Source organism: Gobius niger, assembly GCF_951799975.1.
Source record: "Gobius niger genome assembly, chromosome: 3".
Taxonomy (NCBI): Eukaryota; Metazoa; Chordata; class Actinopteri; order Gobiiformes; family Gobiidae; genus Gobius; species Gobius niger.
The window spans coordinates 23,678,894-23,704,550 of record NC_136854.1 but is presented as its reverse complement, the minus strand read 5'-3'; the positions used below and the strand labels follow the sequence as shown (position 1 = coordinate 23,704,550).

Below are 25,657 nucleotides of genomic sequence, written 5' to 3'. Positions count from 1 at the left end.
GCTTCACCACCAGTGTTCAATATCATCATGGCTTGGCAAATTTTTCTCTCTCTCTCTTTCACCTTTTTCCATCCATCTTTGTGCCTGTTAATGTGTTAATGCCACCATTGCATGACATCATTGCTGCATCATGTCTTTGTGACTGATTCGTCTCGTGTTATTCTCATGCACTTTGTTGTATTGTCTTCAAAGCACATTTGAGCTGTGCCTCAATCATGTCTGTTTTTTGTTTTTTTGTTTTTACTGCTCACTGTGTTATATTTGAACCTATAAAGAAGCAATAATAATTGCTAACAATATTTTTTTGTTTTTCAAAGAATATGAAAGATAACACAAAACATTTTTTTCACTCATAGTTAGTGGTTGTGTGAAGCCATTTATGGTCAAACAACTGAGTTTGCTATTTTTAAATCACAATGAAAAAAGAAAGTACCAAAATGACCCTGATCAAAAGTTTACATTCTCCAATTTTAATGCATTTCCCCTTTAATGTATTGCCCCCTTTAGCATCAAAGTCTTTTGTGGAAGTTGTGGATGAGGTTCTTTATTTTTTCTGATGGTAAAGCGGCCCATTCTTCTTGGCAAAAAGCCTCCAGTTCCTGTAAATTCTCCAGTCTCCTGACCTCAATATTATTGAACCACTGTGGGGAGATCTCAAACGTGCAGTTCATGCAGAACAGCCCAGTAATGAACAGCTTCACCATTAGATTAGATGCAAACCTTCTCCTCAACTACCACAAAAGACTCCAAGCTGTCATTAATGTTAAAGGGGGAATGCACAGTATGAAAAACTGGGGTATGTAAACTTTTGATCAGGGTCATTTTGGTACTTTCTTTTTTCATTATGATTTTAAAAGAGCAAACTCAGTTGTTTGACCATAAATTGCATCACACAACCACTAACTATTAGCGTAAAAAAACGTATTTTTTAATCTAAAATTCTGCCTGGGTATGTATACTTTTGAGCACAACTGTATATACAGCGAGTATGTTATATACATTTTTATTGTATGCTGTCATCAAAAGTCTTAGTAGACTCAATAGGATACTCATCACAGTCTCACAATCTGCAGTCGGGGTATTCCCCGAGTCTCAGGCATCTTAAGTTTGCCAATGTGTCCCTTTGGACTTCGGACTGGTCTCACTTTTCAAAGCCATAAAGTACCCTCTCTCTCTCCTTGCCCGTCTCCCTCTAATTCCATTTGTCTCTCAACGGGCTAATTTGGTCAAGAGCCAAACTAGACCTAGCATAAAGGTCATTCAGACCCATTGCCCTCTGTCAGAGCATATTCAATGTAGCTTCCTAAACTCCCCATTGTGTATTTACAACACAATATCCAGGCCAGAATTTGCCTCATTTTGCCATTTTGTTTAGCTCTATTCCATTTCAAACACTCAGAGAACTCAAAACACATATTTAATCATGCAATAGAATATTTAAATAAGGTTTTAAGTTGAAGGGTTGTGAAAATGGTCTCCAGGATCTTTGTCCCGCAACTATGTATTTCTTATATGGGGCAAGATTTCGATAGAACAGAAATACTAATGAGGTTGTGTTCCAATATTGTGTAGGGTGCGATGGCACGCACACGGGTGTGTAAATTTACACTCTTGTGGAGTGTTCTCTGAGCTAAGGTGGCTGCCTTCCAAATGGAATGTCCCTTGGAGGCTTTGGTTCTATAAAGAGATTGTAGGATGATGGGAGGAAGCTCAGGAAAGGGTTAGTAAGTTGGACATGAGAACTCAGCCAGTCTGTGGCTGTTAGGTTGCACTGGCCTTGTGAGTGGATCGTTTCAGAGGCGACCATGTTTTATGGTCTGTTGTTGGCGGCGGATCCGTGTGGAGAGCTGCCAAAATGACTGTTGTCTGATTCTTCTTGTCTGAAGAGCACACCATTGTGGCCGCATTTGTTCACGCATACATACAAAGCACCAGTTTGGCTGCAAAAGACAGCAGCACATTCACATGAATGTAGGACAAAACACTCAAGAATCATTATATCCACATCGTCTCACTGACTGAATGAAATGCAAAAAAACAAGAAAAGTTTGACCATTCACTGTACAGCACCGTATACACATTAGAAATTAGAGACAGACATAAGCACAGATGCTTGTTTGCTAGGCTCTCCAGTCTCCTCACTTAGCGGCTAGCTTTTTGGTTTGGTGTGCCAAATTGCCACAGAAATATGCCAGAGTCAGTCAACACAGACAGGAGTGTAGTGTGTGCATTCTGTGGTCTTCTGGGAGGGAAGATCTTCACTGGGCAACATTAATGCAAGAGTCTGGCGCAGATTGACATGACCCTAAAGAATAATAAAACACAAGTAGAAATACCTTTTTGTGTGTGTTTGTGCCATTACCAATCAATCCATGCATCAGTTGGGAAAGAAATGTTTATTTTTTTCTGCTCAGGTAATGTAATACTGCGAGAAACGAGGAGTAACGCACACCAAAAGTTGTATCAGAGGTGCAGATGTTGAGGAAACTCTTCAAAAATCAAAAAAGCAGCATCACACACTCAGGTGGCCACATCAGCTACTTGAATGTGCGATGCTGCTTTCTTAATGTGAAATACTGCGTCAATTTATGGATGTCTAATGTGGAAGCCAATGACTTGTAGCTACTGTTAACCATGTAGTTTCAGGTATCAATAACGAAAATGCATACTTATCATAGATGTTTCCTTATTTTTAAATATTGTGTGTGTTGTTGGGCTATGTTATCAGACTTCCATCATTCTTATTCATTGTGTTTCTTGCCTGGTCCAATCAGGAAGCCCCCGTGCCTCAGCCTCAGCTCTGCACTTCCCCTCCTCTTCCATCATCCAGCAGTCCAGCCCGTACTTCACACACCCCACCATACGCTACCACCACCACCAGGACCCGCTGAAGGAGTTTGTGCAGTTTGTGTGCACCGACAGCCCAGGACAGCCTGGCGCACAGGTAAGCTCTGACCATTTTTACACTACGCCATTTCATCTTCATAAGGGCTAAGATAAGACTTGCTTTTTTGTGATCTTTAAAACAACTGAAGCCAAATATAAATACAGTCATTTGTTGATTTATAGGCTACTGTTTGAAGCACTGATTGTTGTCATGGTTGAATATTCTTGATTCTGAAAAAATAATGAAGAGCTGCCTCTAGGAAGTTTTGCAATATGTTTAGGCAAATCAGTTGGAGTTGACAAAATACATCATGGACAATGACAGCTGCAAGACCACTGTAAACCTATACTGAAAACCTAGATCTTTGAGAGTTCTCAACAATTTTCACTCTGTCCTTCTGTATTCACTTTGCATACCAACAAGCACAAGATACTTCCTGAGTACACTGTACTACAAAGACCCACCATCTTTCCCATTACCCTCTGTTGTTTTTTTAATACTTTACTACTAATTGATGATGGTGTTAAGCTTGGCAGTTACTTCTAGGTATTATCTGCCCTTGCATGACTCTGTGTGTTGGTTCCTCTCTGTATATGCACTTGGGGGTGTTATGCTCACCCTCTCTGTATGATCCATCTGCAGCCTAATGGAGGTGGCCAGAGCAAAATGCCGGGCTCCTTCCTGCTGCCCCCGCCGCCCCCTGTGGCGCGCCCTGTGCCCCTCCCCATGCCCGACTCTAAAAGCCTCAGCACGCACACTGATGGTGGACTCAGCTCACCCGCATCTCCGTGTAAGTCACCCCCACTGCCCCCCCACAAACCCCTGTGATAGCCCCCGGCTCCCCTTAGTCCTTAGTCTAAACCCTTGGTAGGCTCGTGTAATACGTCTAGTGCTAGATGCCAGAAATAAATGTGTCTGGTCCAAAAAAAAAAAAAAAAAAATGCTACACACAGGTCTGTCCATTTTCAAAAACTTGTAGTTCATGTGTTTGTTTCCAAAATGCATTGAGGCCACTCCACCTACACCCCCTGACAGTATCTCATAGGGCAGAAACCACGCCTTTGCCAAACCAGAGATCCACAGTCATTCTCTCTGTATCCTACTGTCACTCTTTCCCTCTTCATAGCTTTACAAAAACATCTGCACCTTTCCTATTTTACAACTTTTCATTTTCTCATTCTCTCTGGCATTGGGTTTCCTTCTAGTACTCAATGCATTACTGCTGAGTGGAGCATTTCAGGGCCTGAGCATGTTGTTTGTTGACCAACAGACCATGCATGTCTGTTTATGACTGTGGCTTACAGTCTATCTATCCCCTATTTTCCTACTTATTAATGAACGTAGTCTCATCCCCTCCTCTTTGTTTACTTTGTCTATATTTCTGTTTTTTCTTTTTTCTTTTCAAAGGACAAAATTAGGGCAGTTGGCGTGGACTCCAAAAAAAAGAAATTGCTCCACTTTAACAAATCCCCTTGTCACTTTCACAGTTTCACTACACGTAAATAATGAGAACAAGACAAAAATGATTACAGTTGAAACAGTTTTAACATATAGCAATGGGGGAGTGAGAGAAAGGGGTGTTGCCCCGGCGTGGTGAGACTTTAGTTCCACCCAGACTGGGGGCAGTGAATGAGTCGGGTCACGGGAGAGGCACACCGCGATGGGGCACTGGATGGAGCGACCGGGCCACTTTCTCCTTTTTTGACTTTGAAGTTTTCTGCTCTTACCTTTCTGTCATACCTTTCTCCTCTCCCCCTTCCGACAATCTCACATCACTTTCTATCGATTTAATTATATGATATTAATACATTTATGCTGTTTATCGTCTGTTTCCCCATGGCTATGGCTGTCACCATCAGTTTTATTTCGAAATCATCAAATTTCAATATTGAGCAGAAATCAGACAAATGTATCCTACAATGTCAACTCATCAGTATTTGTCACTCCATACATCCCATTCTTCAAACATTACTACTCACCATATTGGAGTCCGGAAAGCACAACTGCCCTAAATTTGATCCTGCGGCATCACTCAGCATTTTCAATGTAAAGGCAACCTGTTTCTCTTTTGAGATGAGAACTATTCACCCCATTGTTATCCAATAAGACTTAGTGTTAAGTAATAAGAAAATCAATACTACTCCAAACCTGCCCCCAGTCATGAGAAAATCATGAATAGGACCTCAGTGTCCCTGGCCTTGATGGTACTTGATCTATAATTAAGTAAAAGTGAGAATACCAGGCTCAGCTCTGAGCTCTGAGCTCAGTGTGTATATGTGTGTGTAAAAGCATGTACACACTTCTTTCTTTGTTTGTAGCATACTCCACGCCAGGCTCCACAGCTCCCAACCGGTTTGTCGGCATCGGAACACGGGACAACTTTCTGAATATCCCCCAGCAGACTCAGGTACCCCGCCAAGCACCGCATTTAATTAACACCCACCATCCATCTTTTTGTCTTTTCTTCCCAATTCTTCATCTGCCACACATTCATATACTCTGCCTGTCTGAAGGGACAAGCATGTTGTGATACAGTGGCAACATTTGTCTGAGAGAAGCATGACTCTTCCTGATAAACCTGACAATCAGTGATTCAAACTGGTAATATCATCCTCTGTAGCACCGAACACACAAGGGCAAAATGCAACCATGCAAAACTATGACTGGCTTCATGTAATAAAAGAAAAATGTTTCAACTCAACTATTCAAAGTTTTGAGGTTATGTTGTTAATTTGTTTGTTCTTTTGTTTGTTGTTTTGATATGAATATCTGTTGAGCCCTACAAAGGTAGTTTATACTTGCCTCATGGTGTTGCCAGTGTATCATGGTTGTTAGTTTCAGTATTGGTTTACAGTGTCTGTTCTTCAGTATTAACCAGAGTGAGTGTAAATGGGGCTGATTTATCAGTGCTGCTTGTGGGGCCACTGGCGCACTACATTGTGGTTACAGCTTTGACTAGCTTTACCACTGGACTGCAATGTCTTGGGCCTCCTCCATCATCAACACAACTTTTGTCATTAGGGGCTAACCGCACCTGCCTGCAGCCAACTCAGCTCTCCTGTCCTCCCCACACATGGAAACAATCTGCATTCCTCCTCAGTGCAGCACTGCCCCCCTCCCTGCCTCTCTCAGGCATTAGCAGCTCGCCTGCTGCTCCCTCTAGTACTGAGCTCCCACCTGCACCACTCACCGCAGATGTAGCCCTGGCACCAAAGGGACATCCAGACACATCCAAAATGGAGTGAAGCGAATACACACATTGTAACTTGAGTTATTTGCCAACTTTTCAAACAAATTCAGTTTGGACTTTAACTGGTGAACTTACAGTGTGCATCTTAGGACATGTGCACGTGTATCAACTGTTAGAAAAGCCTAGTAGGTCAGTAACAGTCACAGCCAAAGTGAGTAACCGCGGTCTCGGCTTATCCTGCTGTTCTTTGGCATATGGAGAGTTCAGACCATGGCCATGCCAGTCCGCCTAGCTGATGACTGGCCACTAAGCCAAGAGTGAGAGAGTTGCTTTTACTGCTTTTGCACAACAGAAGCAGGCAAAAGCTGGGCTGAGGAGCTCTCTGCTGGTGAGATGTTGCATCTGCAGGCATACCCAGGGAGACAGTGCAGCTTCTCTGTTAAAAGTGTGGATCACTAGATGCAAAGAGAGGGAAAAGAGGGAGTTAGTTGAAGCTTGCTGCAGTCCAGAGTCACGTCCAGGCTGTCTGGTTGCCCACAGCAACCAGACATGATGTCATAGGCAGTTGAACTTGGACTTGGAGCGAGTGTGTGTGGGGGGGTTGGGGGGGGGTCACTTTTACTGCCAAGGATTATACTGAAAGAGTGAAAAGTAAGATACAGGAAGGAAAGGAGAGCTGAGTTGGGCAAGTCAAACCAGGAGCAGTTCTCTCTCTCACTCTCAGAGGGATTGTGGGTAGGAGGATCTAATCTACAGTGTGGGTCTGTTAAACGTGGGGTGATGTGCAGCGTTCCCTCAGCCGCGGTCTTTGGAATGTCAGCATGCAGCAGCCAAAAACCATCTGGGTCAACGCCAGGAACTCCTCTTTGCCTCTTATCACTGAGAAACGAGATCCCGGGAGTGACCTCTCTCAATAGCTCTACAGTGTAGCCTGAGACTTCTCCTACTCACTGAGAGCAGACATATAAGTACGATCACCTTACATGCAAACTGCAGTGCAATACTGAAGAGCCTGTCGCGTCAATAGCAAACTGTTCTATCCTAAACAAACTGCTGCTTTTTCTGCATAGCTTTGAAATGCTGTGTATTGAGTCAGGTTTTCAAACAGCAAAGGTTAAACCCAGACCAGAGCTGGAAACTTTTGTCTCTGGAGGAACTACTAAAATATGGTGTATGTTGCCACCTAGTGGAGGTTTTCTATACTTCATTTGTGTTGTACTTTACTGCTTTTTAATTTCTATTTTCCCTTTTCTCCACAGTCTTGGTTCCTCTGACAAGGCATCACTGAAAACATCGATTGTATAGAAAATATTTCAAGAAAATTTGAATAACAAAAATCACAGCTAAAAAAAACAGACTGTAGACACTAAAAAGTCTTTTGTCCTCGCCACCACAATTTAAAGTACTTCTGCACCACGTGGAGAACCCTCCAGATCCGAGAGGATGCCCATATTTGCACGATTCAAAACAGGACACACACCCTTCATCATGTAGGATGCATCAAACAGAGTGGACCAGCTCATCACACAAGAAGAAGAAAGACGAAGATGAGGAGCTGTCTCTGAAACACTATGTATCAAAAATCAAAAAAAGTTGGGCAGGTTAATAATGACCAATATGCATTTTTTTTTTTTTATCATTTGTATTTTTCATCAAATGTTTATTCATAATGAAACTCCATGCATTGGCTGAGAGATCTAAATATTTCATCCAAATTTTAGGAATTTGTGACTCTGCTATAATGATGCACAGCCACAGTATACGTCTGCTTCGCCTCTTTCATTACATATTTGGCCAATTAAGTGACACCATAAAATGGTGTGACATTATGCACTAAGTGGCTTGTTGTTGTTTACCTGTTGAAAGTAAAAGGGTGTCTTTTTGTGATAGAAGTGATAGCCCTGAGCCCATTGTGGGTGGTTGAACACACGTCAGTCGTAACACTAACTCAACACATGGTTTTTCGTCCCCTCACCTATGCACTAATATTATGATTTAGGGATGAGAATTGTATTGCACATTGAGGTCAGATGAGTGAATGAGGAAGTGGTTTGGAGTCTGTGGCTGTGCTAATCTTTGCATTCACATACAGGAAACAGCATTCTCACTGGTGGAAGCAGCAACAAAACAGTGTGTTGTTTTGCTTTAGACTAATTTTACATAATGCCAACAGCCGCTTTTCATATTTTGAGATTCATTGCTTTTTTTTTTGTGCTTTTTTTTTTTTGGAGCCTGACAACTTTAATCTCATCTCTCTCTCTTGCATTTTTTTTTCTTATACTTTGCTTTAGAAACAGGTATTCACTCAATAAACAAAACGTAGCCGTAATCTACATTTCACTAATGGCTGAAAAATGACAATCCGGTGAGGCACATAGCCATACGTTTAGAAAATATGCAGCTGGGACAATTACGAAAGAAAGGGACAACTTACAAGTTCATATTTGGTTCTCTACAATGCCTTTGCAGATGGTTTTTCATTTGACCAGGAATTGTCTTTCATATATTTTGATGTAAATGAAATGTTCGCTTTGAAAATGTCATCGGTTTTTCCTTTCAACAAGAAGCAACAAAATTTCATCCTCACAAAATGACTAGATTGCCTGTTGTTGCTGGTTGTTCTTTTGCGTGGACAGAGTTGAGAAGCTCGTCTGATGATTGAACAATGGTCTGTGCACTACAAGGGTAAAACAAAACAAAAGTAGCTGATGGCAGTTTAGTTATTTTCTGAATGCCCCCCCCCCCCTCTCATTGAAACACCACATAACTGTTACCAACGTGATCAGAATTTACAGCCATTGCCCTCTGCAGTCCAGCTTCCCAATCTTTAGATACATTTGACAGAAATCCACAGTAGGTTTGAAGAAATATGTCTTTTTGATGGAGAGTATTATTATTGAAAATATGTGTTGATTGAGCCACGTGCAATGCATTGGGTAGATCATTGTGTTTGTCTGTTAGAGGTTTTTAAGAAAGCTAAATGAAAAGAGGAAAAAAAAAAAAAGTATTGTTTCAAGTCCATAAGCTCCAGGACTCTAAACTAGAGGGCCATGAAAAAAATCTAGTCTTTGTAACTTGGGGTATTTGTTTTTATTCCTTTGTCTTTTTTAATGTTTTATGTGTAATCATTTGTTTATAAAATTATGGGAGGGCTGAAGGACACGAATCGACACAACTTCTACAGAGAATTGTATTTTATCAGATAAACCTGGTGCTTTGACACTATTAAATACTTTCGAAACTATTGTAAATGAAAGGTAATGAACAAAACAGACAATTTAGGAAACAGCATTACTCCTCTATGTGTACGCTTCTCTTGTACGAGTGGGGGAGAGGTTCCTATGCTCTAAGGTTGTGACACAGAAGGCATTTTGGTTCAACCTTTAGAATATTTTAACCTGGTCCCTTTTTCGAAAATCACCCTTACACTGCCTGAAAGTCACCAGCAGTTTTAAGAAAGCCCTTGCAATGTTTTCCAGGCGTTTCCTTCCTTTTGGAGGTGAATTCAATTTGGTTGGACATCGTGTTGTAGTAAATCTATCGGCAGGCCGTGAAGAGACGTGCATGTTGAGTGCTGCAGGAGTAAAAAATCAGACAGGCTGCGAAGTGAGCCTCTCCCCTGTTCCGCTCCCTCTCTGTAAATGACTTTTAGTGCTTGTGCTGTAGTGTATAGATTCCCAGCAGTTAAAGGTTGTCCCTTAAAAGTGCCTTTTGTTCACAGACTCCATTTTGTAATCCCAATTGCCCTTCTCAAAATGGCTCGAGGTAGCAGGTTGCCCCGAAGTGCTGCATTGAGGCAAAAAGAAAAAAAAATCAACAACGATCTGCACCATTTAAGCAACCTAGGGCAACTTTTCCCTTATGCCTTGTAAAAAAAAAAAAGTTCCATTTTACCCCACTTGCCTCTCTTCCTTTTCAAAGCTGTATATATATACAGTATATATATATAGTACAAAAGGAAATGGTGTGAATTAGTTCTTTACTTTTTATTGATAAATAATGATAAAAAAAAAGTTAGAAAAGTAAAAAAAAAAAAAAGTTATTGTTCAGCTCTTTTTTCTTGCCCTCTGTCTCCATTGTCTGTTTTTCTGTAGACACTGGAGTAGTTTGTAACTGTCTGTCGCTCAGCATCTTTCTCGCACATAATCACACACACTATCCTTCACTGTCCATCTATTCCACCCTCTCTGCTGTTGAGGAGGGCTTAAAATATTGCCGAGAAACCTTTGTCTGAGCAGAATGCAGTTAGCTCACATGTTATTCTTGTCTATATGCTTCACATCGTATTACCATACCCATCTCTTCAGCTTCTCCATTCAACAGCTAATGTAAATGAACAAATTACACTGACGGGCTTTCGGGGGTGTCCCAGAGTGAGATAAGAAGAGAAGGCAGGGATTCAGGGGGTTTGGGGTTGATCAAGACCATAGAGTTGCAAGAGTTGAATGAACTAAGTAGGGCTGCTTTGATTAGTGCTATAGACAAGAATGCGTTTTTAAATTCCTGTATTTATTTTTGCTTTGTTTTATTCCCCCATGTGTTCTGTTATGTAATTTGGATTTATATGCTTATCAGGGTATGTTGTCATTGAGGCTCCGCTTGAGGAAGCCTTGGACTGTAAATTTAAGCTATAAGCACCTTATAACCAGATGCATCTCGCATGAGGTCAATAAGAGGGTTTGCACTTCTCGGACATATCCCACATGCTAATGAACGAATGTTGTCAAGAAAAGTATTATTTCAAATGGTTTGTTAGCAGTATTAGCCATTTACAAAAGATGAAGCTAAACCTGATTTCTTAACATGTGAGAATACAGGGAAGTCCCTTAATTCCCCCCCACCCCCTCCATTTTACCTCATGCTGGACTGCTTCGAGTCTTTTTGTTGTTTATTTTGTTTTTATTTTGCAACAAGAATGGCAATTAGTGAAAAGCAGCTCCTGTGGCCCCTGACTCCCACCTCTTCTGTGCATCCTGTCAATGCCCTCAGTGCACTTGTTTGTGTGAGAACACCCCCAGAGCTCTAGGTGAAATGCATGTGTTAATTACAGTTTCTTTTCCATAAGAAGAAAAACACAGTTTGAAAAGAGCAGTACCTGATTGAATAAAAGGATGTTCTTTACTGTACTAACAGTGTGTCGTGGTCTTTTCAGAGCTTTGTGCTCTATTATGATGGTGATTTTTCTTTTCTTTCTTTTTTTATGCTCAAGAATAAAGTTGTACTATATACTGATAAGTTGCCAACAAATATTTATGTTAAGCATCTTCACAAGTTTGAGGTATAATTATTATTATCAAATATGTTAAAGTTCTTTTCAAACTTTATTTTCTTTTATGTAGACGAGGGGCTTATGCTGTAGATACCGAGACCCATAGTATTGAAAAATAGACCTACATTTTCGCACATGTGAAAAATACTTTAAGGTAAAAATGTAACTATATTTCGCAGCATTAAAGCAGGGTGGGCAAAGCAGAACAGCTGAAAGGACTCATGTTTGACGACACATCCGGTCTACATTTTGTAAACAGTGCACGGTAATTTTCAGCGAAAGTCGGAGACTTGTGGGTTTGAGATTACAAAGCTCTGTCACTCGCTGATTCTTTTAGACTGGACTGCAGTGTTGCAGAATTATCAACACAGAGCATTTTTTATTCATTATTCCGCTGTACAAGTTGCATACGACGATCGCGTAATGGGCTAACACGTCTGTCAGCTAACAAACAAACACGTCGATCTTTCAGAGCTAGTATGACTTGTTGACGCTCGTTTTTATTTTTTCAGCTCTTAGTTAGTTGGCCTCTCATGGTGGTGGTGGTACTTCAATGGGGAACTGTCTTTTTTCTCAAGGAGCAGACGACGTATCTCTGCTGAACGAGTCCGAGGGGGGCAGTCTGCCCGGGGAGCCTCCGCCGCCATACCAGGTGTGTGTGTCAGTCACGGAGCCAAGTTTACCATGAAGTGCCTCCTGATCGTCTCATATAGTCTCAAACTATACAGCATGTTCACCAAAAGAATATAAACTCACAATAACGAGAGAAAAATAGAGATTTACACGGAGTACGTCACAATACCACCTGGACTTTCAGTCATTGACGCCATTATTTATGTTTGACAAATTGACGAATCTACGACTCGTTCAAAAGTGCTCATTTAATGCCATAGATTTATCATAGAGTAATTGAATATATAACTTTTAATTAAATATTTCAGTCAACAGTGTGTGTGCGCTTGCTTCAAGATACCATTTGTTCTTTGTGTATAAAAGAAAACTGTTACCACTTTTGTTTCCCTCCTCACCTCTTCCTCTCTCATAGTCTTCACCCCAGACCATTTTAATTCATGGCAGTGCTCCAGAGCTGCCAACAGAAGGATAACATAAGATAATCCTTTATTGATCTCACAAAGGAGAAATTCTTGATACATTCGGCACTTAATAAGATCACTCAGGGTGTGCAAATGGACAGGAAATGTGCAAACAGTTATATAGTAAAAAGGAAGTATTTTATGTACAATGAGTAGAAGCAAAAATCTGAAGGGGGCAGAAATATAAACAATAGGATTAGAGGAAGATTAGACCATAAAAAGTGCAAAGTTTACAGTTCTAGTGCAGGTTGTCAATAACTGCCAGGGTTGGAGCTGGTGCTGGAGGTTGTCCGTATGGTGGGGGCTGGAGACGTGGGTGCAGAAAAGAAACAATTATCATGGATTAGGAATATAATACAGGCTACCACCATGTAGTCAGTTTTAAGGTTGTCAGCTGAGCCCTTACAGTTCAAACAAATGAAAAATATGGACGTCAATAGGACCAAATTGGTAAGGACAATGAAGGACGATGCTTCTACTGACCTCTTAACCCCCACCTGAATCGTACAGATTTTCTCCAGTTTGACAAAAAAAGGATTAAAAAGTGACTAAAAAAAGTGATGGAAAAGTGATAAAAGAACAACAACAAAAATAAACAAAAATGTGACGACAAAAGACAAGCACAAAGTAGATGAAAAAGAACGTGAAAAAAGTGATGACAACAAGGCGTTTCTCTGGCCTATAGGCTGAAAACTCCAGTCAAGAAGCTTTTAGATTTGGGTAAAGCCGACCTGGAGAAAATGCACTTGGTTAAGGCAGGGGGCAAGAGGTTAATATCTGTTAAAATTTACATATGACATAGAAAAGTATTTTAAACGTTTTACAAAATACAACCCCTGACCAAATGGCATTACCACAGATGGAAAAACTGGGAAAAGAATACAAATGATCTGACTGGACCACAGATTTCCCAGAATGACTAAGCCTCTTTTTCCAGAATAATCACTTGACACTCTAATCATTTACTAGGAGCGTCCACAGCCAGTGTATCATCCTAGACCTGGTGAAAGTCGTCTGGCCAGCCAGCTCACTGAAGAAGAGCAGATCCGCATTGCCCAGCGCATTGGACTCATCCAACACCTGCCCAAAGGCATTTTTGACCCTGGATCTGACCCATCTGACAAGAAAGTTAAAGAGTAATTACACATCTGAGTGTGAACCGTCACGCACGGTTTTGTAAATATTGTTGCTTGGACTTTGTTTAAGGTAATCTTTTGTGTTGTTCCACAGGTGCGTAATCTGCATGATGGATTTTGAGTACGGCGACCCAATTCGATTCTTGCCCTGCTTACATATTTATCATGTGGATTGCATTGATCCTTGGCTGATGCGTTCCTTCACCTGCCCCTCTTGTATGGAACCTGTGGACGCTGCTCTGTTGTCCACTTATGAAGCCAACTGACTAACACTTTACACATGAGTGCATTTAATTACAAAGCATGTTTGTGCTAATGTTGACTTAGCTGTTATTGCCCAGGTAGATTGCAACAGCCAAGTCTGCAGTAGAAGGAGGTATGAAATAGGAAATTAAACATTTTTGCCTTTTACGGTTGGACAATGTGCCATATACTGCTTAATGATTGATGAATATTGAAGTGTTTTGGTAGCAAAATAGTAATGCAAAAAAATATTTTTATTATGTTTTTAATGTAGTACTTGTCTTATTCTGGTTTATTGGAAGTCACTTTTGTCCTTGACTTACTGTGCAATAAGAAAGTAGTCGTCAGTGTTAGTGCAGGCCTTTCCAGGGCAAGGATAAACTGTGACTGTGAATGTCCACTCTTGCCTCTTCTGTAATGCAACTGTTTGAGTGGTTACACATCAATCGTCACCTTGTTCTACAAATTATGCATTTAAAAGGTTTTTTTTATTGTCTGTGACATTTACACAATTGAGCAAATACCCATTAAAAACACTGTCCTTATTGACGCTCTAGCTTAAACAGCATAGATTTTATGTGTTACTCTGTTAAAGTAATGATAAGTTAAGTTTATTGACATACAGTCAGTTAAATATTTGTGAGTAATATTTGGTTTCGGTTTGTTCTCGAGGTTTCCAAAAACATGGAGTTATCTACAATACAGTGCTCAGTGGTTAAAATACACACATTAGCATAAGTAACATGATGTCATAGTTGAATGTAATGACATATTTCACTCAAGTTTAATATTATGGCATTGCTACAGGTGCAAAAGCCAGACACTTCTTTGTTACTGTGCGGCTGTGCCTTTCAAGGTGAAGTTATATAATTCCTGTGAAGTACAATCATTTCTCGTGTACTGTTTGTTTCTATTTCCTCCCGGTGGAGACAGATATCAGCACTGTGTCCATTTCTTTCAATAGATTAGGGTTGAAGTTCTTTGGATTCATTTTAATTAAAGAGTTAAATGACAATAAAAGTGGATACCAAATGATATACTGGTGTAATTTATTTGAAGGTTTGGAAACATTACAACAAAAAGGATGAAAAAAAAAATATTTACATAATATTGCACATGAAACATATTGCACGGTGTTAATTGTTTACACATAGACAACAGATTATAAAAGTACTATACAATGCACAGTATATTACAATTTCACAGTGGATATCTTGTCAAAAACAGTTCTTGTCGTATGCTGTTCTAATGCAGACGGACAATGAAATGACATATCTAAAAAGCATAAACTCCCATACTAATGGTGATCAAAGCTACAAAAAATCCAAAAAACATCCGTAGCAGTGGGACAGTGCTGATGCGTGACTGCTGCATATTAAACGCCTTGCTGTTGATATCTGTGAATTGTGACATTTGCTCCTGAACTTTGGGTTGACTTAACACGTTCTGCAAACCATCAAAAACCTGCACAAGAAGAGAATGAACATTTAATCAACTTTAATTAGGCAGGCTGTAGGTCATCCTCTGGTCAATGTTAAGGTAATTAAAATGTTTGCAACTTCTTACCTGAATATTAAACTCAAAAGCTCTGACCGCCTCATCCAGAACACTCTTCCTCTCCTCGTCTGTGAGCTCTATGCTGTTCATGCGACTCCGGTACAGCTGTTTGAACAGGTTAGGGCTGGACACTCCAGGAAAGGCGAAGAAAGAGAGGCCTTCTGCACCCTTAAGCCCCATTGACTTCTGTGCAATTCGACCAAGGACCTGACCCCCAGACAGGTCACCAAGGTACCGGGTGTAAGCATGGGCAACCAATAACTCCGGGTTTTCTTTACCAATCTGTAAAAACCACAGCAATGGCAGGTTGTTATTATTCTTACTCTTAATATTAATATCATTCTTTAAAATCTTAACAATCTGTACCTGTCTGAGCCTGTAACTGTATCTTTTAGTTGCGGCTGGGACAACCATCCTTTCTCTCCACTCAGGTCCGCAGAGATACTGTAGATCACGTTCAATACACTCCAGCCGGGACAGTTCAGAGGGGAAGTAGATTGGCGCGACACCGGGGTGGTCACTGTTTCGCTCCATTTCTTCCTCCAATGCCGCGTAGATTTCATGCAGAGAGCAAAGTAGAAGCTGCACAGGACAAATCTGCGTTAACAAACTGTCAAATGACTGATGTAGCAGTCTGATAAGTCAGACAAATGCAATTTCTATTGGTAAAAAGTCTACATTAATTACGCTACAAGTGAAAAGTGCTCATTCCCCTGTGGATATCGCTTTACCTTGTACTGTGGTAAAGTGACCTGACCCCTCTGGAAGCTCAGCATCAGCTCTGTGTTTTCTGCTCTCACGTGACTTTCCCTGGTTGCCGTTTTTATTTGTTCAGACAGATCCCTGTTAAGAAGAGGAACAGCAATAAGGTCATTCATGATTTTGTACAATGTGTGAAATATTCGGATAAAGCAGCAGTATAATATGACCTGTCTGTTATCTGTTCTGTTGTCAGTAACTTCTTGTCAGTCTCCATTGTTGCCCTAAAAGACAATACAAAAAGCTATCACTAACAGTAATACATTTGGTCAAAAATGTGCATGAATGGATCTTTTTCTTACCGATTCCAATGCTGTCTCCCTTGTACCACTCTGCGCTTAGTAGGCCTACTGAGCTGCTTTGTCTCAGAAGAGTGTCCTGTACAGTCTGATCTGTGGTCACACTACAGCCTTCCCTTTATATGGTCCTCTGCTGTCTCCTCCCCCGATTGAGAATGAAAACAGGAAATCTCTGCCTTAAGCCTCAGCTAAACATGATTCAGCGTACCAGTGTTAACATGAGACAGCAGCTTGAGTGTTTTTAGTGGGATGGACCATCGGAGTTATCATGAGTAAGGAAGTTTAGCCTGGAAAACTAAAGGGAGGGGGTAACCAGCCAGTGCTAAGCCTGACTCAGCAGGAGAATGAAATAGAAAAGAGAGGAGGAGCGAGACTTAACATGACTGTGTGCTTTCAAGTGGGGAAATGTTCAAACAGTGACTAATCGAGGATATGGTTAAGCCAAGAATTGATTGAGCTTTACTCATAAGAAATAGGCTAAAGTGTTTTTTTCTTCTGAACATCTTGGAAACAGGGGAACAATCTTCATTGAGCAGTCCTGTTTTAGAAGTTTTTTCGGTTTTTGATGGTGGATTGATTTTAACTAAAAATAAATAAACAATCACATTAAATAAATACGTACATACTCACCATACCAAACATGTATACCATAACTGTATCATACATACACATATCATACCGCATAACATGTATACATACCATACATACATATCGTAGGTACATATCTTACCATATACATACCAAACCGTGCATACATACTGTACCGTACATACACACCGTACTGAACATACATACCGTACCGTACGTACATATACCATACCATACGGTTTGTAAAATATATATATACATTCATGTTTGGCCAGGACTCCTTTGAAAAAGAGGTTTTTAATCTGAATGGGACTTTCCTGATAAAATAAATAATGCCAAATACTATAAACCATGAAGTGGCCCCTTGTGGTTGAAAGATCAGGGTCCAATGACTCGTTGCCATTATCTTTGGTATCTGTAAATGTAGGCTACATCATGTCACAAAAAGCAGGGTTTTATCTTTGCGTGGTGCATTTTCTTACAAACCCAGTGCCGCAGCAGACTTTTCGCTCAGTGAAGAAAATCGTAGATAAGCCAGTAAATCACTGACCTTGAATCAGCTGCTGAAACACAAGAGCAGAAAACCAGGCGGGGCCTAACACATTTTACCACAGGCTGGACGAGTTTATGGTACAAACGGTGGAGATATATAGGCCTATAATTGTTTTAAGTACACCGTGAACCTGAAAGTGTAACTGCTGATTTCAGTCTTTTCAGAAAAAAAAGAAAAAAAAACGTCCCACTCGGTCAAAACAGGTGCGACGTGTTAAATAATTAGTCATTCATGGGTGGCGCTTTAGGCCCTATATGTAGACTACTAGTAGGCCCCAGCGCTGTGGACACGTGGTCGCAAAGTTAATTATAAAGCATTAATAAGAAGATGAAAGAATGAAGAAGTTAACCAGACTGGAGTCCGAGGACGAAGGCCTCATGTGTCCTGGCGAGGTGGGCATTGCGCAAAAACTGATCTAATGTGATGTAAAACAACAAAGCAGGATTTTCAAGACTTCAAGTATGTTATTTTTGTGTATTTTGTGGGGCCTGCTCTGCTTGATTAAAGTTTTCGTACACCGATGCTGATTCTGACCATGGACTGGACTCTGGCCCCTCCCACTGGTGTCCGATGTTTGTGCGTGGGACAACAGAGACTAAAGAGGTAACATTGTGAGAGCGTTTTGTGGCATATTACCTATTAGCCATAATAAAAAAATAAAAAAAAGGAAGACGCATTTGAAAAAGACTGTAAAAAGACAATTTGTTTCTCATTAGACTTGTGATGTCTCCATGTTGGATTGCACCATGGCAAGCTCTTCTATTACACAAACAGCCCTCGCTTTCTTAGGCACAGTTCTGGACAGTCCTTGCTATGATGTACCCGCTTGCTCCCTAGGGGCTCATATTGCGAGCACAGAGGTCAGTCTACCAGCGTGTGCCTGCAGACCTGTGGCCTCAGCCTCAGACACCCTGAGGTCTACAACTGTAGTGAGAGGCTGTGACAATGATCCTGTCAGTGCTGCTGCATACCTGCACCTCCTCGGGGAGTCACTGGTGCTTATTGGGCATTACCTACAAGAAACTGACGTAAGTGCACTGCAATTTTGCTCATTACAACAGAATTCAGGTCAGGGCAAATTTTGTAGAGCAGATGTAACTCTGTCAACATGAACATTACTCTGTAATGAAGTTTGAATTCCATATTTATCTAGGGTTTGCTTGTATTGACTTGTGTGTTTACAGAGACTGGTCTGCGTGTCCACCAGTCTGTCTGTCCTCTTGGACTCTCTGTTGTGCACCCTGGCTCCTCTGATGTCCCTCAGCTCACAGATCCCAGAACTGCAGGACTGTTTAGAGCACACAGTGGTAAGCCACACGTATGTTCATGTGTGCACAGACTTATTTCACACATCCATCCTGTGCACAATGTTTTAAAGGAACCCACTCTGGACAATGTGTCCTACCTGATGCCGGGGCTGTGAGTAACAATAACCTCTTGCCCTCTAGTCTTTTGTCAATAATTATCTCACAAACCAAGTTGTTTTGCATGAAATATGAAAGAGTGTTTGATTTAGTTACAGTTAGTGTATTTCAAATGTTAAAGAACATTCTGAAATACTTTTGTAAATTGATAATTACTAGTAGAATGGAGAGGATCCTCAATGGCCCTCAGGCAAATGCTGCCATGTTATTTTTAAGTTAGAATCATGTTTATTTGGACCATTTGGGACAGAGCCTGTAACTGACCACTGTACTGTCTACAGATGGCGCCATTTTCTCAGAAATGACTGACTGGCTAAATAGGCCATAGACTACATATAACTGCACTGCATGTTTTCTTTTGTTTTTGTGTTTCTGTTTCTGTTCCTGTCCACGTCAACAAGCAATCATTTAAAAATCCTATAGCAAGCCTGAAAAACTGAAGAGCTCTTGTTAAAAATAAATGAACTAACCCGTGTACTTTATGTTGTTGTGTTTTCTCTTCTTGATGTTTTATTTTCAAATTTAATATAATAAGCATAAAAGATCTTGCACTAATATATTTTGACACTGGAGGTGTGGCATCACTCTCATGTTAAAATGATTCACCAGTGCCCAAGGATACACCTTCTCCACCCTTTTAGGGAATGCTTTGTGGCCCACGGACCACAGAAACCTGTTGTACACGATAAAGTAAGGCCTGGAGTCTGTCCACATGTGTTCACACTGGGAGTGGTGAGACTGGTGAGACCCAGTGCGTATCTGAGCCAGTCATTACCTGGATACTGACATGCACTTAACGATTGTTATCAAGAAGAACAGTCATTCACTGCCAGGTAACCAGACTGAACACGCAGAAGGACGTTCATCTCATTCCAGCAAGTAAGTTTCTTTCCCTTATCTTATAGTCTGTATATCTATTTTAATGGGAGACAAAAACATCCTAACAGGGTGTTTTTCACATTATGGTTTAGTCGATTTAATGTCAAAGTTCTGTGAGTAAGCTATGTTGCTACCATTTGCTATGTTGCTACCATAACGACTGTTGATTTCTGTGTTTATTGTGTGATTATTGTATTAACTGCATTTATTGTATGCTCCCCCAGTTTCTAAATATTCTAAATGTGTTATATAGAGTGCTTTTGTTCAAGATTTTACTATGTTTTTGCATGTTGTATATTTCCATATAGCCTCATTCCCAAAAATGTAGTAGAACTGGACTGGTGAGGTCCATGACCTTATCTTGTATCAGTGAAAGGGACTGTGGACAGTATTGATACAAGATTCAAATCAGATGATGAAAAGCTATTACTCACCACGTCCAGCCAAAATGCTATTAATTTCACTATGTATGTATTTTTTTTTTTGTTTCTTCAGTCATGAGTGGTCACTTTCCTGGGAGCAATGGTGACACCTCTCCAGAGCTCAGACTTCTTCTCGTGGGGAACATCGGCTGTGGGAAGACCTCCTCAGCAGACACCATCCTGGACCAGCAGGCGCCCATGTCCCTCAGCATGTCCAAGGACCTGGTGCAGCGGCAAGGCGTCTCCGAAGGCAGGAGAGTCACTGTGGTGGAGGCACCACGTTGGTACTGGAGTGGTGGACAAATGGACCAGGACGTCCGCATAGAGACTGAGAAAGCCATGGGTCTGCTGGCGCCGGGCCCACATGCAATACTGCTGCTTATACCTGTGTTTCAGTTCACAGAGGTTGTTTTAGTTTCCCTATCAATGGAGGATACACAGTAATTTTACAAGTTAAGGTTAATCTTTCTCTCATTGCTAGATGGAAATTCAAGTACCTGCGGAACTGGAGCAGCTGTTTGGTGAAGATGTTTTGAATCGCACAATGGTCTTGTTCACATGCGGAGACTACTTGATCGGAAAGACAGTGGAGGTATTGCAATGTATGATTTTGAAAAGTTACAGCAGGAGCAAAGATTAATTAGTTAATTGTACTCAAATGTGTTTCACTAGGAATACCTCAAGAAAGAGCCTTCAAGTCTGTCACAGATAATTGCACGCTGTAATGGGAGATGTCATGTGATAAACAACCGCCGAAGACAAGACAGGATGCAGGTCCAGGAGCTACTAGATAAGGTACACACGCAGTATCTATATCGTCATACCTATTGGGCCGTTTCTCATGGTTAAAGCAAGGCAAGGCAACTTTATTTATACCGCGCATTTCGTACACAAGGCAACTCAATGCGCTGAGTTTAGAGTGTTTTTAAAGACTGCGTAGTTTGCGACTCCAATTTGTTGATGCTTGACTTGATTCTTTTTCATCACCGCCCTGTTTAGTTACACCCAGCCACTGACTTAGAACTGGTTTTCGCTATATAAAATAACATTGTGTGTGCACCGTGTGGGTATCAAATTCAGAAAGATCAAACATAACGTAGATAGTATGTATAAAAGTATTGCTGATAAGATTAACCTCTTCAATTTGCTCTGCATAGGTAGATGAAATTGTTCAGAGAAATGGAATACACCGCCTGAAAACAGCTGAGGAGCGAGAGATTGAGAGAAGAATAGAAGAAAGAAAACAAGAGCTGATGGAAGACTACAGAGCCAAAAGAGAAGTACAAAGACGGAGCTTGACAACAGTGTTTAGTACGGACAGAGAAATCAACAACTCTGTCAGCCCAGTAGTGGAAACACTCGGCTCCAAGCGGGATACTTTTGAGGACAGAGTAGAAGTCAGACAGTCTTATGTTCGTCACTCAACTCCTGCACAACAGCCACGCACTGAGATCCAGCAGCTGTCAAGGACTCCTAGTTTCAAGCTAAATTCAGGTTACTGCAACCCTATACATTAACCCAAACAGTTGATTAAATACAAAATTGACACTTCTCTTTTGTCTGTAGAGGGTGCTATTCTCTCACAAATGTCTGAGACCTCGTCTACACCGAAAATCACCAGCAATTGTATGTTTCTTATTCAACATTTTTTCTATATTTAATCATTCTTCCATCTAATGTAACAACGTTCCACTGATCTATATTATACCTCTGCTTTCAGTTCATCAAAGACTAAGCAGCTCTGAAGAAAGATCTCCACAAGCGTCCCCCACTATGTCACCTCGGGCACCTGTCTTCTCCTCATCTCCCGCTTCAACCCCTACTTCTGCATCTGCTTTTGCCTTTGCACCAGCCTCTGCTCGCCCTCTTTCTACATCTGGCTCACTGTCTCCAGAATTGCGCCTGGTGCTAGTGGGACGGTCCGGATCAGGGAAGAGCACTGTGGGTAACTGCATACTGGGACATGAAGCCTTCACGTCTGACCAGGACAGCTTGACTGCTGTGACTCGGGAATGTGAGAAGAGGAAGGCAGAAGTCTGTGGCAGAAAGGTTTGTTTATTCATTTTTTATGTTAATTTAAAGACCCTATACCTGTTATTGTCATCAATGTCCTATAGGGAGAGCTGGAATTTTGAAGCGTTAATTGTGGTTCAAACTTATTTCGAACTATTCTAACATCCCTATTCTTCCCTTGAATTATTTTATAAGCATGTAGCGCAATTTTCAGAGAGCAATACTATCGTAGTAATGTAAAAAAAAAAAAAAAACTTTGCCAGTTTATGATCGATAAAAAGGCTAATGCACAGCACACAAAGCAATTTTTCCCCCCACAAATGTCTGCTTTTACACTACACTGGTGGACTACACTAATGTTATTCTTTTAAATTTCACTTCATGTAAGCAGACAATCTGGTGAGGTGATAATCAGCCCATATAGTGCAGGGATGCAATAATTGTTAAAAATCTGTTCTGAAAGTGGCAAAGAACATTGACAAAGTTAATCAAAGAACTATTTATTGATTGTAAGAAGCAATTGTGATCTTCCCTGTCTTTAACTGATGTGAAAAGCCTCTTATGCATTCAAGGTCAAATACCTTGGACATGTTGTGTCTGCTGACTGGCGTGATTACAGAGACATTCAGACACAATAAAGTTAACACTTTACACCAATATACTGCCTGAATTTAGTATGTGCTCTCTAATATGAAATGTTTCCTGTTCAGAGCCTTTTGTCCATGGCCCCCTTGTGGTGGAACCATGCTCACATTCCCAAGGCACTTCTGAGACATCTAATGTGTAGATTTAAGCAGCGATTGAACAGGGGAAAACTACATAATACTGATTTATAGACTAACTGTCTTTTTTTATCTTTTGTCTTTTTTTTTTATGTATATGGACCTCAAAGGAACAGGCCACTCTTTTTGCATACTGATAAATGTTCTTACCTGAGCTTAGACTGGTCTTCACGCGTGCGCTCAGTCACGTAAAAAGACCGAAGATATTGTTAACATTTAGCCTCTCCTCCTCTCATCTATGGCCCCAAACAAGGGTGAAGTTAGAGGCGACCTGGCTCATGAGCATGAGCAGTTACACAATCCAAGTATAGTCACACAAAATTAAACATGTCGATTTTCTGAGTGGATTAAAAGGGGTATAATATATAATATCGGAGCACTTTGACTTTATGTACTTTTCATGTAACCGTATTTAAATACGGGAAACGTAGAAGAGCTTGGTTGCTTCTAACTTCACCCCTGGGTCCATAGAGGAGGAGAGGAAAGGCTAGTGTTTAAAGCATGTTCAGGGTTTTGGTGGATAAAAAGGTTCTGTTGCAATATTTCTAATTTTTATCTCCATTCATTGATAATCAATATTGCCCATTACCTGTATGTTACTGTAGGTGGCGGTGGTGGACACACCAGACTGGTTTAACTCTGAGAAAACCCCAGAAGAGGTGCGAGCCCAGATCTCATCATGTGTCACTCTGTCAAGTCCCGGCCCACACGCCTTCCTTATGTGCATACCTGTGGACCAGCCGGCCAAGAGCGAACCGCAGGCTCTCCAAGCCCTCAGCAGTGTCTTCGGCACTGATGCTGTCCAGAAACACACTATAGCCCTCTTCACCTTCGCAGACCGACTCCAGAAGAGCGGCAAAGCTAAAGACAAAAGTGTGGAGGCGTACATTTCTAGTGAGAGGCCCGATCTGTTGAAAGTGGTGGAGATGTGTAGAGACAGGTTTTATATAACGGAGAGGAACAAAGGAGACAGCAATGTGTCTGAGCTGCTAGAGATGGTGGATCAGACTGTTAGAGAGTCCGGGGGACAGTGCTACTCCTCACCGGCATTTCAGGAGGCAGAAGACAGGGTGAGGCAAAGACAGTGGGAGATGGCCAGAGATCAGAGAGGGCTGAAACAAGAGGTCTATAAATTGGAAGACTTGAGGCAGGTTAACTCTGATAATCGCCGCTCGTTTTCCTACATGCAGCCTCTGGAAGAGGAGGAAATGATTGAAGAGATGGAGAAAACGAGGGATGAAGCAGAGATGAGTGTAAGCACAATGAACATCAAAAGCCTTCCTCCCATTTTACTCGCGAACTTTTCGCCATCGCTGCTTCAGTCTGTCAGGGAGAAAATGGAGTCAAGTATAAAGATGTTGCCCCAGCTGTTGTCACATGGGTCAACGTGGGTCAGTAACGGGGCAGGGTCTGTCAGAAAAAGTCCGATGTGGGGGAAAGTTGGCAGTGGTGCACAAAATGTCCAGAAGATGGTTGCGGACAGTTCTGTGTGGGCAAAAGTAGGAGCTAGCAAAGAACAGATTTCCAAAGCAGTTGGAGGCAGGATGCCTAAAGTTGTAGTAGATGGCTCTGCCTGGGTGGGGTCAGGCGCTAAGTCTGCAGCAACCAGTCCGGTCTGGGGAAAAGTAGGTTCAGGGGCCAAATCTGGAGCCCAGTTAGTTGCAAGAAACTCCATGCGCCTTGGAACTGGCATTGGGACAGGAGCAAAGAACTTGGCTCAAAGTCCTGTATGGGGGCAGGTGGGAACCGGGGCAAAAACTGGAGCCAAGATGGTCGTAGAAAGTCCAGTGTGGGGAAAGATGGGGTCAGGGGCCAAAGCGGGGGCCAAGAGGGTGGCAGAAAGTCCTGTGTGGGAGAAAATAGGCCAGACAGCCAAACAAGTGCCAAAGGTGGTGATTGCTGGAGCGGTCCTGGGACTAGTGCTTGGTGTGTTTCTCGGAGGTGTGATAGGAGGCGCTATAGGGGCAGGTGCAGGGTCTGCACTCACTGAAGTGGGCAGACGCAAGTTTGGAAATAAGAGAGCATTGGCACACAGAGAAGTTAACAGTGTTGAATCTCTGGCAAAAAGAGGAGAGAAAATGTTCAAAGAGGAATAAAGCACTTAATGAATTGAAGAGGACAACTTTATGCGTATTTGTTAATGTTTCTGTTTACCGCAGAGTCCAAATATGTAAAAACTGACACCTGATAATTTTTTTGTTGTTTTTGGAAACCCCCAAACTAACGAATCACTTACTGTATGTAAATATTTTTGCTAATGCTTTCCTTTTTTTGTTGCATGAAAGCACCTGATACTAAATAAAGAATAAAAATGTTTTAATTACCAGTGCATTATTTCTGTATTTTATTTATTTATTTTTTCTAATAATGCATTGGTTTTGTATAGCGCTTGTCTGGACACTGAAAGACGCTTTACATTGCATTATTTATTCATTCACTCTATACTTGGTGGTGGTAAGCTACTATTGTAGCCATAGCTGCCGGGGTAGACTGACGGTTCGGGCAGAGTAAAGGCGTATGACCAGTATATTTTCATCATTGAATAGACCAGTGTTTGTCAAA

The 25,657-nt window shown here is 41.3% G+C and overlaps 4 protein-coding genes across 12 annotated transcripts in view; 3 read left to right on the top strand and 1 right to left on the bottom strand.

Moving 5' to 3' along the window:
- Window positions 1–11,203, top strand: part of LOC306960596 (nuclear factor 1 X-type-like) — an 85,793-nt gene extending 74,590 nt beyond the window's left edge. For 6 of the 9 annotated variants that reach the window (XM_079553034.1, XM_079553030.1, XM_079553032.1 and 3 more), the window contains 4 exons: window positions 2,775–2,944; window positions 3,530–3,677; window positions 5,206–5,294; window positions 7,337–11,203. In XM_079553034.1, the coding sequence (XP_079409160.1) occupies window positions 2,775–2,944; window positions 3,530–3,677; window positions 5,206–5,294; window positions 7,337–7,351 (422 nt within the window). In that variant the 3' untranslated portion in view covers window positions 7,352–11,203. The remainder of the gene's footprint in view (window positions 1–2,774; window positions 2,945–3,529; window positions 3,678–5,205; window positions 5,295–7,336) is intronic. The other 3 variants (XM_079553037.1, XM_079553036.1, XM_079553035.1) reach the window with 1 other exon arrangement.
- Window positions 11,204–11,875: 672 nt separating this feature from the next.
- Window positions 11,876–14,401, top strand: rnf11a (ring finger protein 11a). The gene is made up of 3 exons (XM_079553115.1): window positions 11,876–11,998; window positions 13,410–13,576; window positions 13,671–14,401. Exons 1-3 carry the CDS (start codon window positions 11,900–11,902, stop codon window positions 13,840–13,842), a joined length of 438 nt encoding a protein of 145 aa, XP_079409241.1. The 5' UTR covers window positions 11,876–11,899; the 3' UTR covers window positions 13,843–14,401.
- Window positions 14,402–15,069: 668 nt separating this feature from the next.
- On the bottom strand, window positions 15,070–16,519 carry hmox1b (heme oxygenase 1b). The gene is made up of 6 exons (XM_079554014.1): window positions 16,438–16,519; window positions 16,306–16,359; window positions 16,108–16,219; window positions 15,743–15,958; window positions 15,386–15,658; window positions 15,070–15,283 (listed from the first exon to the last, which is right to left on the bottom strand). Exons 2-6 carry the CDS (start codon window positions 16,350–16,352, stop codon window positions 15,095–15,097), a joined length of 837 nt encoding a protein of 278 aa, XP_079410140.1. The 5' UTR covers window positions 16,353–16,359; window positions 16,438–16,519; the 3' UTR covers window positions 15,070–15,094.
- A 3,213-nt stretch (window positions 16,520–19,732) lies between these two features.
- LOC306961534 (uncharacterized protein) lies at window positions 19,733–25,258 on the top strand. Its single transcript, XM_079554300.1, has 8 exons — window positions 19,733–19,878; window positions 20,374–20,705; window positions 20,782–20,892; window positions 20,973–21,095; window positions 21,458–21,794; window positions 21,867–21,926; window positions 22,021–22,349; window positions 23,701–25,258. Exons 2-8 carry the CDS (start codon window positions 20,376–20,378, stop codon window positions 25,189–25,191), a joined length of 2,781 nt encoding a protein of 926 aa, XP_079410426.1. The 5' UTR covers window positions 19,733–19,878; window positions 20,374–20,375; the 3' UTR covers window positions 25,192–25,258.
- Window positions 25,259–25,657: the final 399 nt, after the last annotated feature.

What these genes read in the sequence shown, in the direction of transcription:
- LOC306961534 (XM_079554300.1), top strand. Translation starts at nt 20,376, where the DNA reads ATGAGTGGTCACTTTCCTGGGAGCAATGGTGACACCTCTCCAGAGCTC. An exon ending in CTGTGTTTCAGTTCACAGAG is followed by an intron (nt 20,706 to 20,781) that starts GTTGTTTTAGTT and finishes TCTCATTGCTAG; the next exon opens with ATGGAAATTCAAGTACCTGC. An exon ending in ACCGAAAATCACCAGCAATT is followed by an intron (nt 21,927 to 22,020) that starts GTATGTTTCTTA and finishes CTCTGCTTTCAG; the next exon opens with TTCATCAAAGACTAAGCAGC.
- rnf11a (XM_079553115.1), top strand. Translation starts at nt 11,900, where the DNA reads ATGGGGAACTGTCTTTTTTCTCAAGGAGCAGACGACGTATCTCTGCTG. An exon ending in AGCCTCCGCCGCCATACCAG is followed by an intron (nt 11,999 to 13,409) that starts GTGTGTGTGTCA and finishes ATCATTTACTAG; the next exon opens with GAGCGTCCACAGCCAGTGTA. An exon ending in TCTGACAAGAAAGTTAAAGA is followed by an intron (nt 13,577 to 13,670) that starts GTAATTACACAT and finishes GTTGTTCCACAG; the next exon opens with GTGCGTAATCTGCATGATGG.
- hmox1b (XM_079554014.1), bottom strand. Translation starts at nt 16,352, where the DNA reads ATGGAGACTGACAAGAAGTTACTGACAACAGAACAGATAACAGACAG. An exon ending in TCACTTTACCACAGTACAAG is followed by an intron (nt 15,959 to 16,107) that starts GTAAAGCGATAT and finishes TGTCCTGTGCAG; the next exon opens with CTTCTACTTTGCTCTCTGCA. An exon ending in ACAGTTACAGGCTCAGACAG is followed by an intron (nt 15,659 to 15,742) that starts GTACAGATTGTT and finishes TGGTTTTTACAG; the next exon opens with ATTGGTAAAGAAAACCCGGA.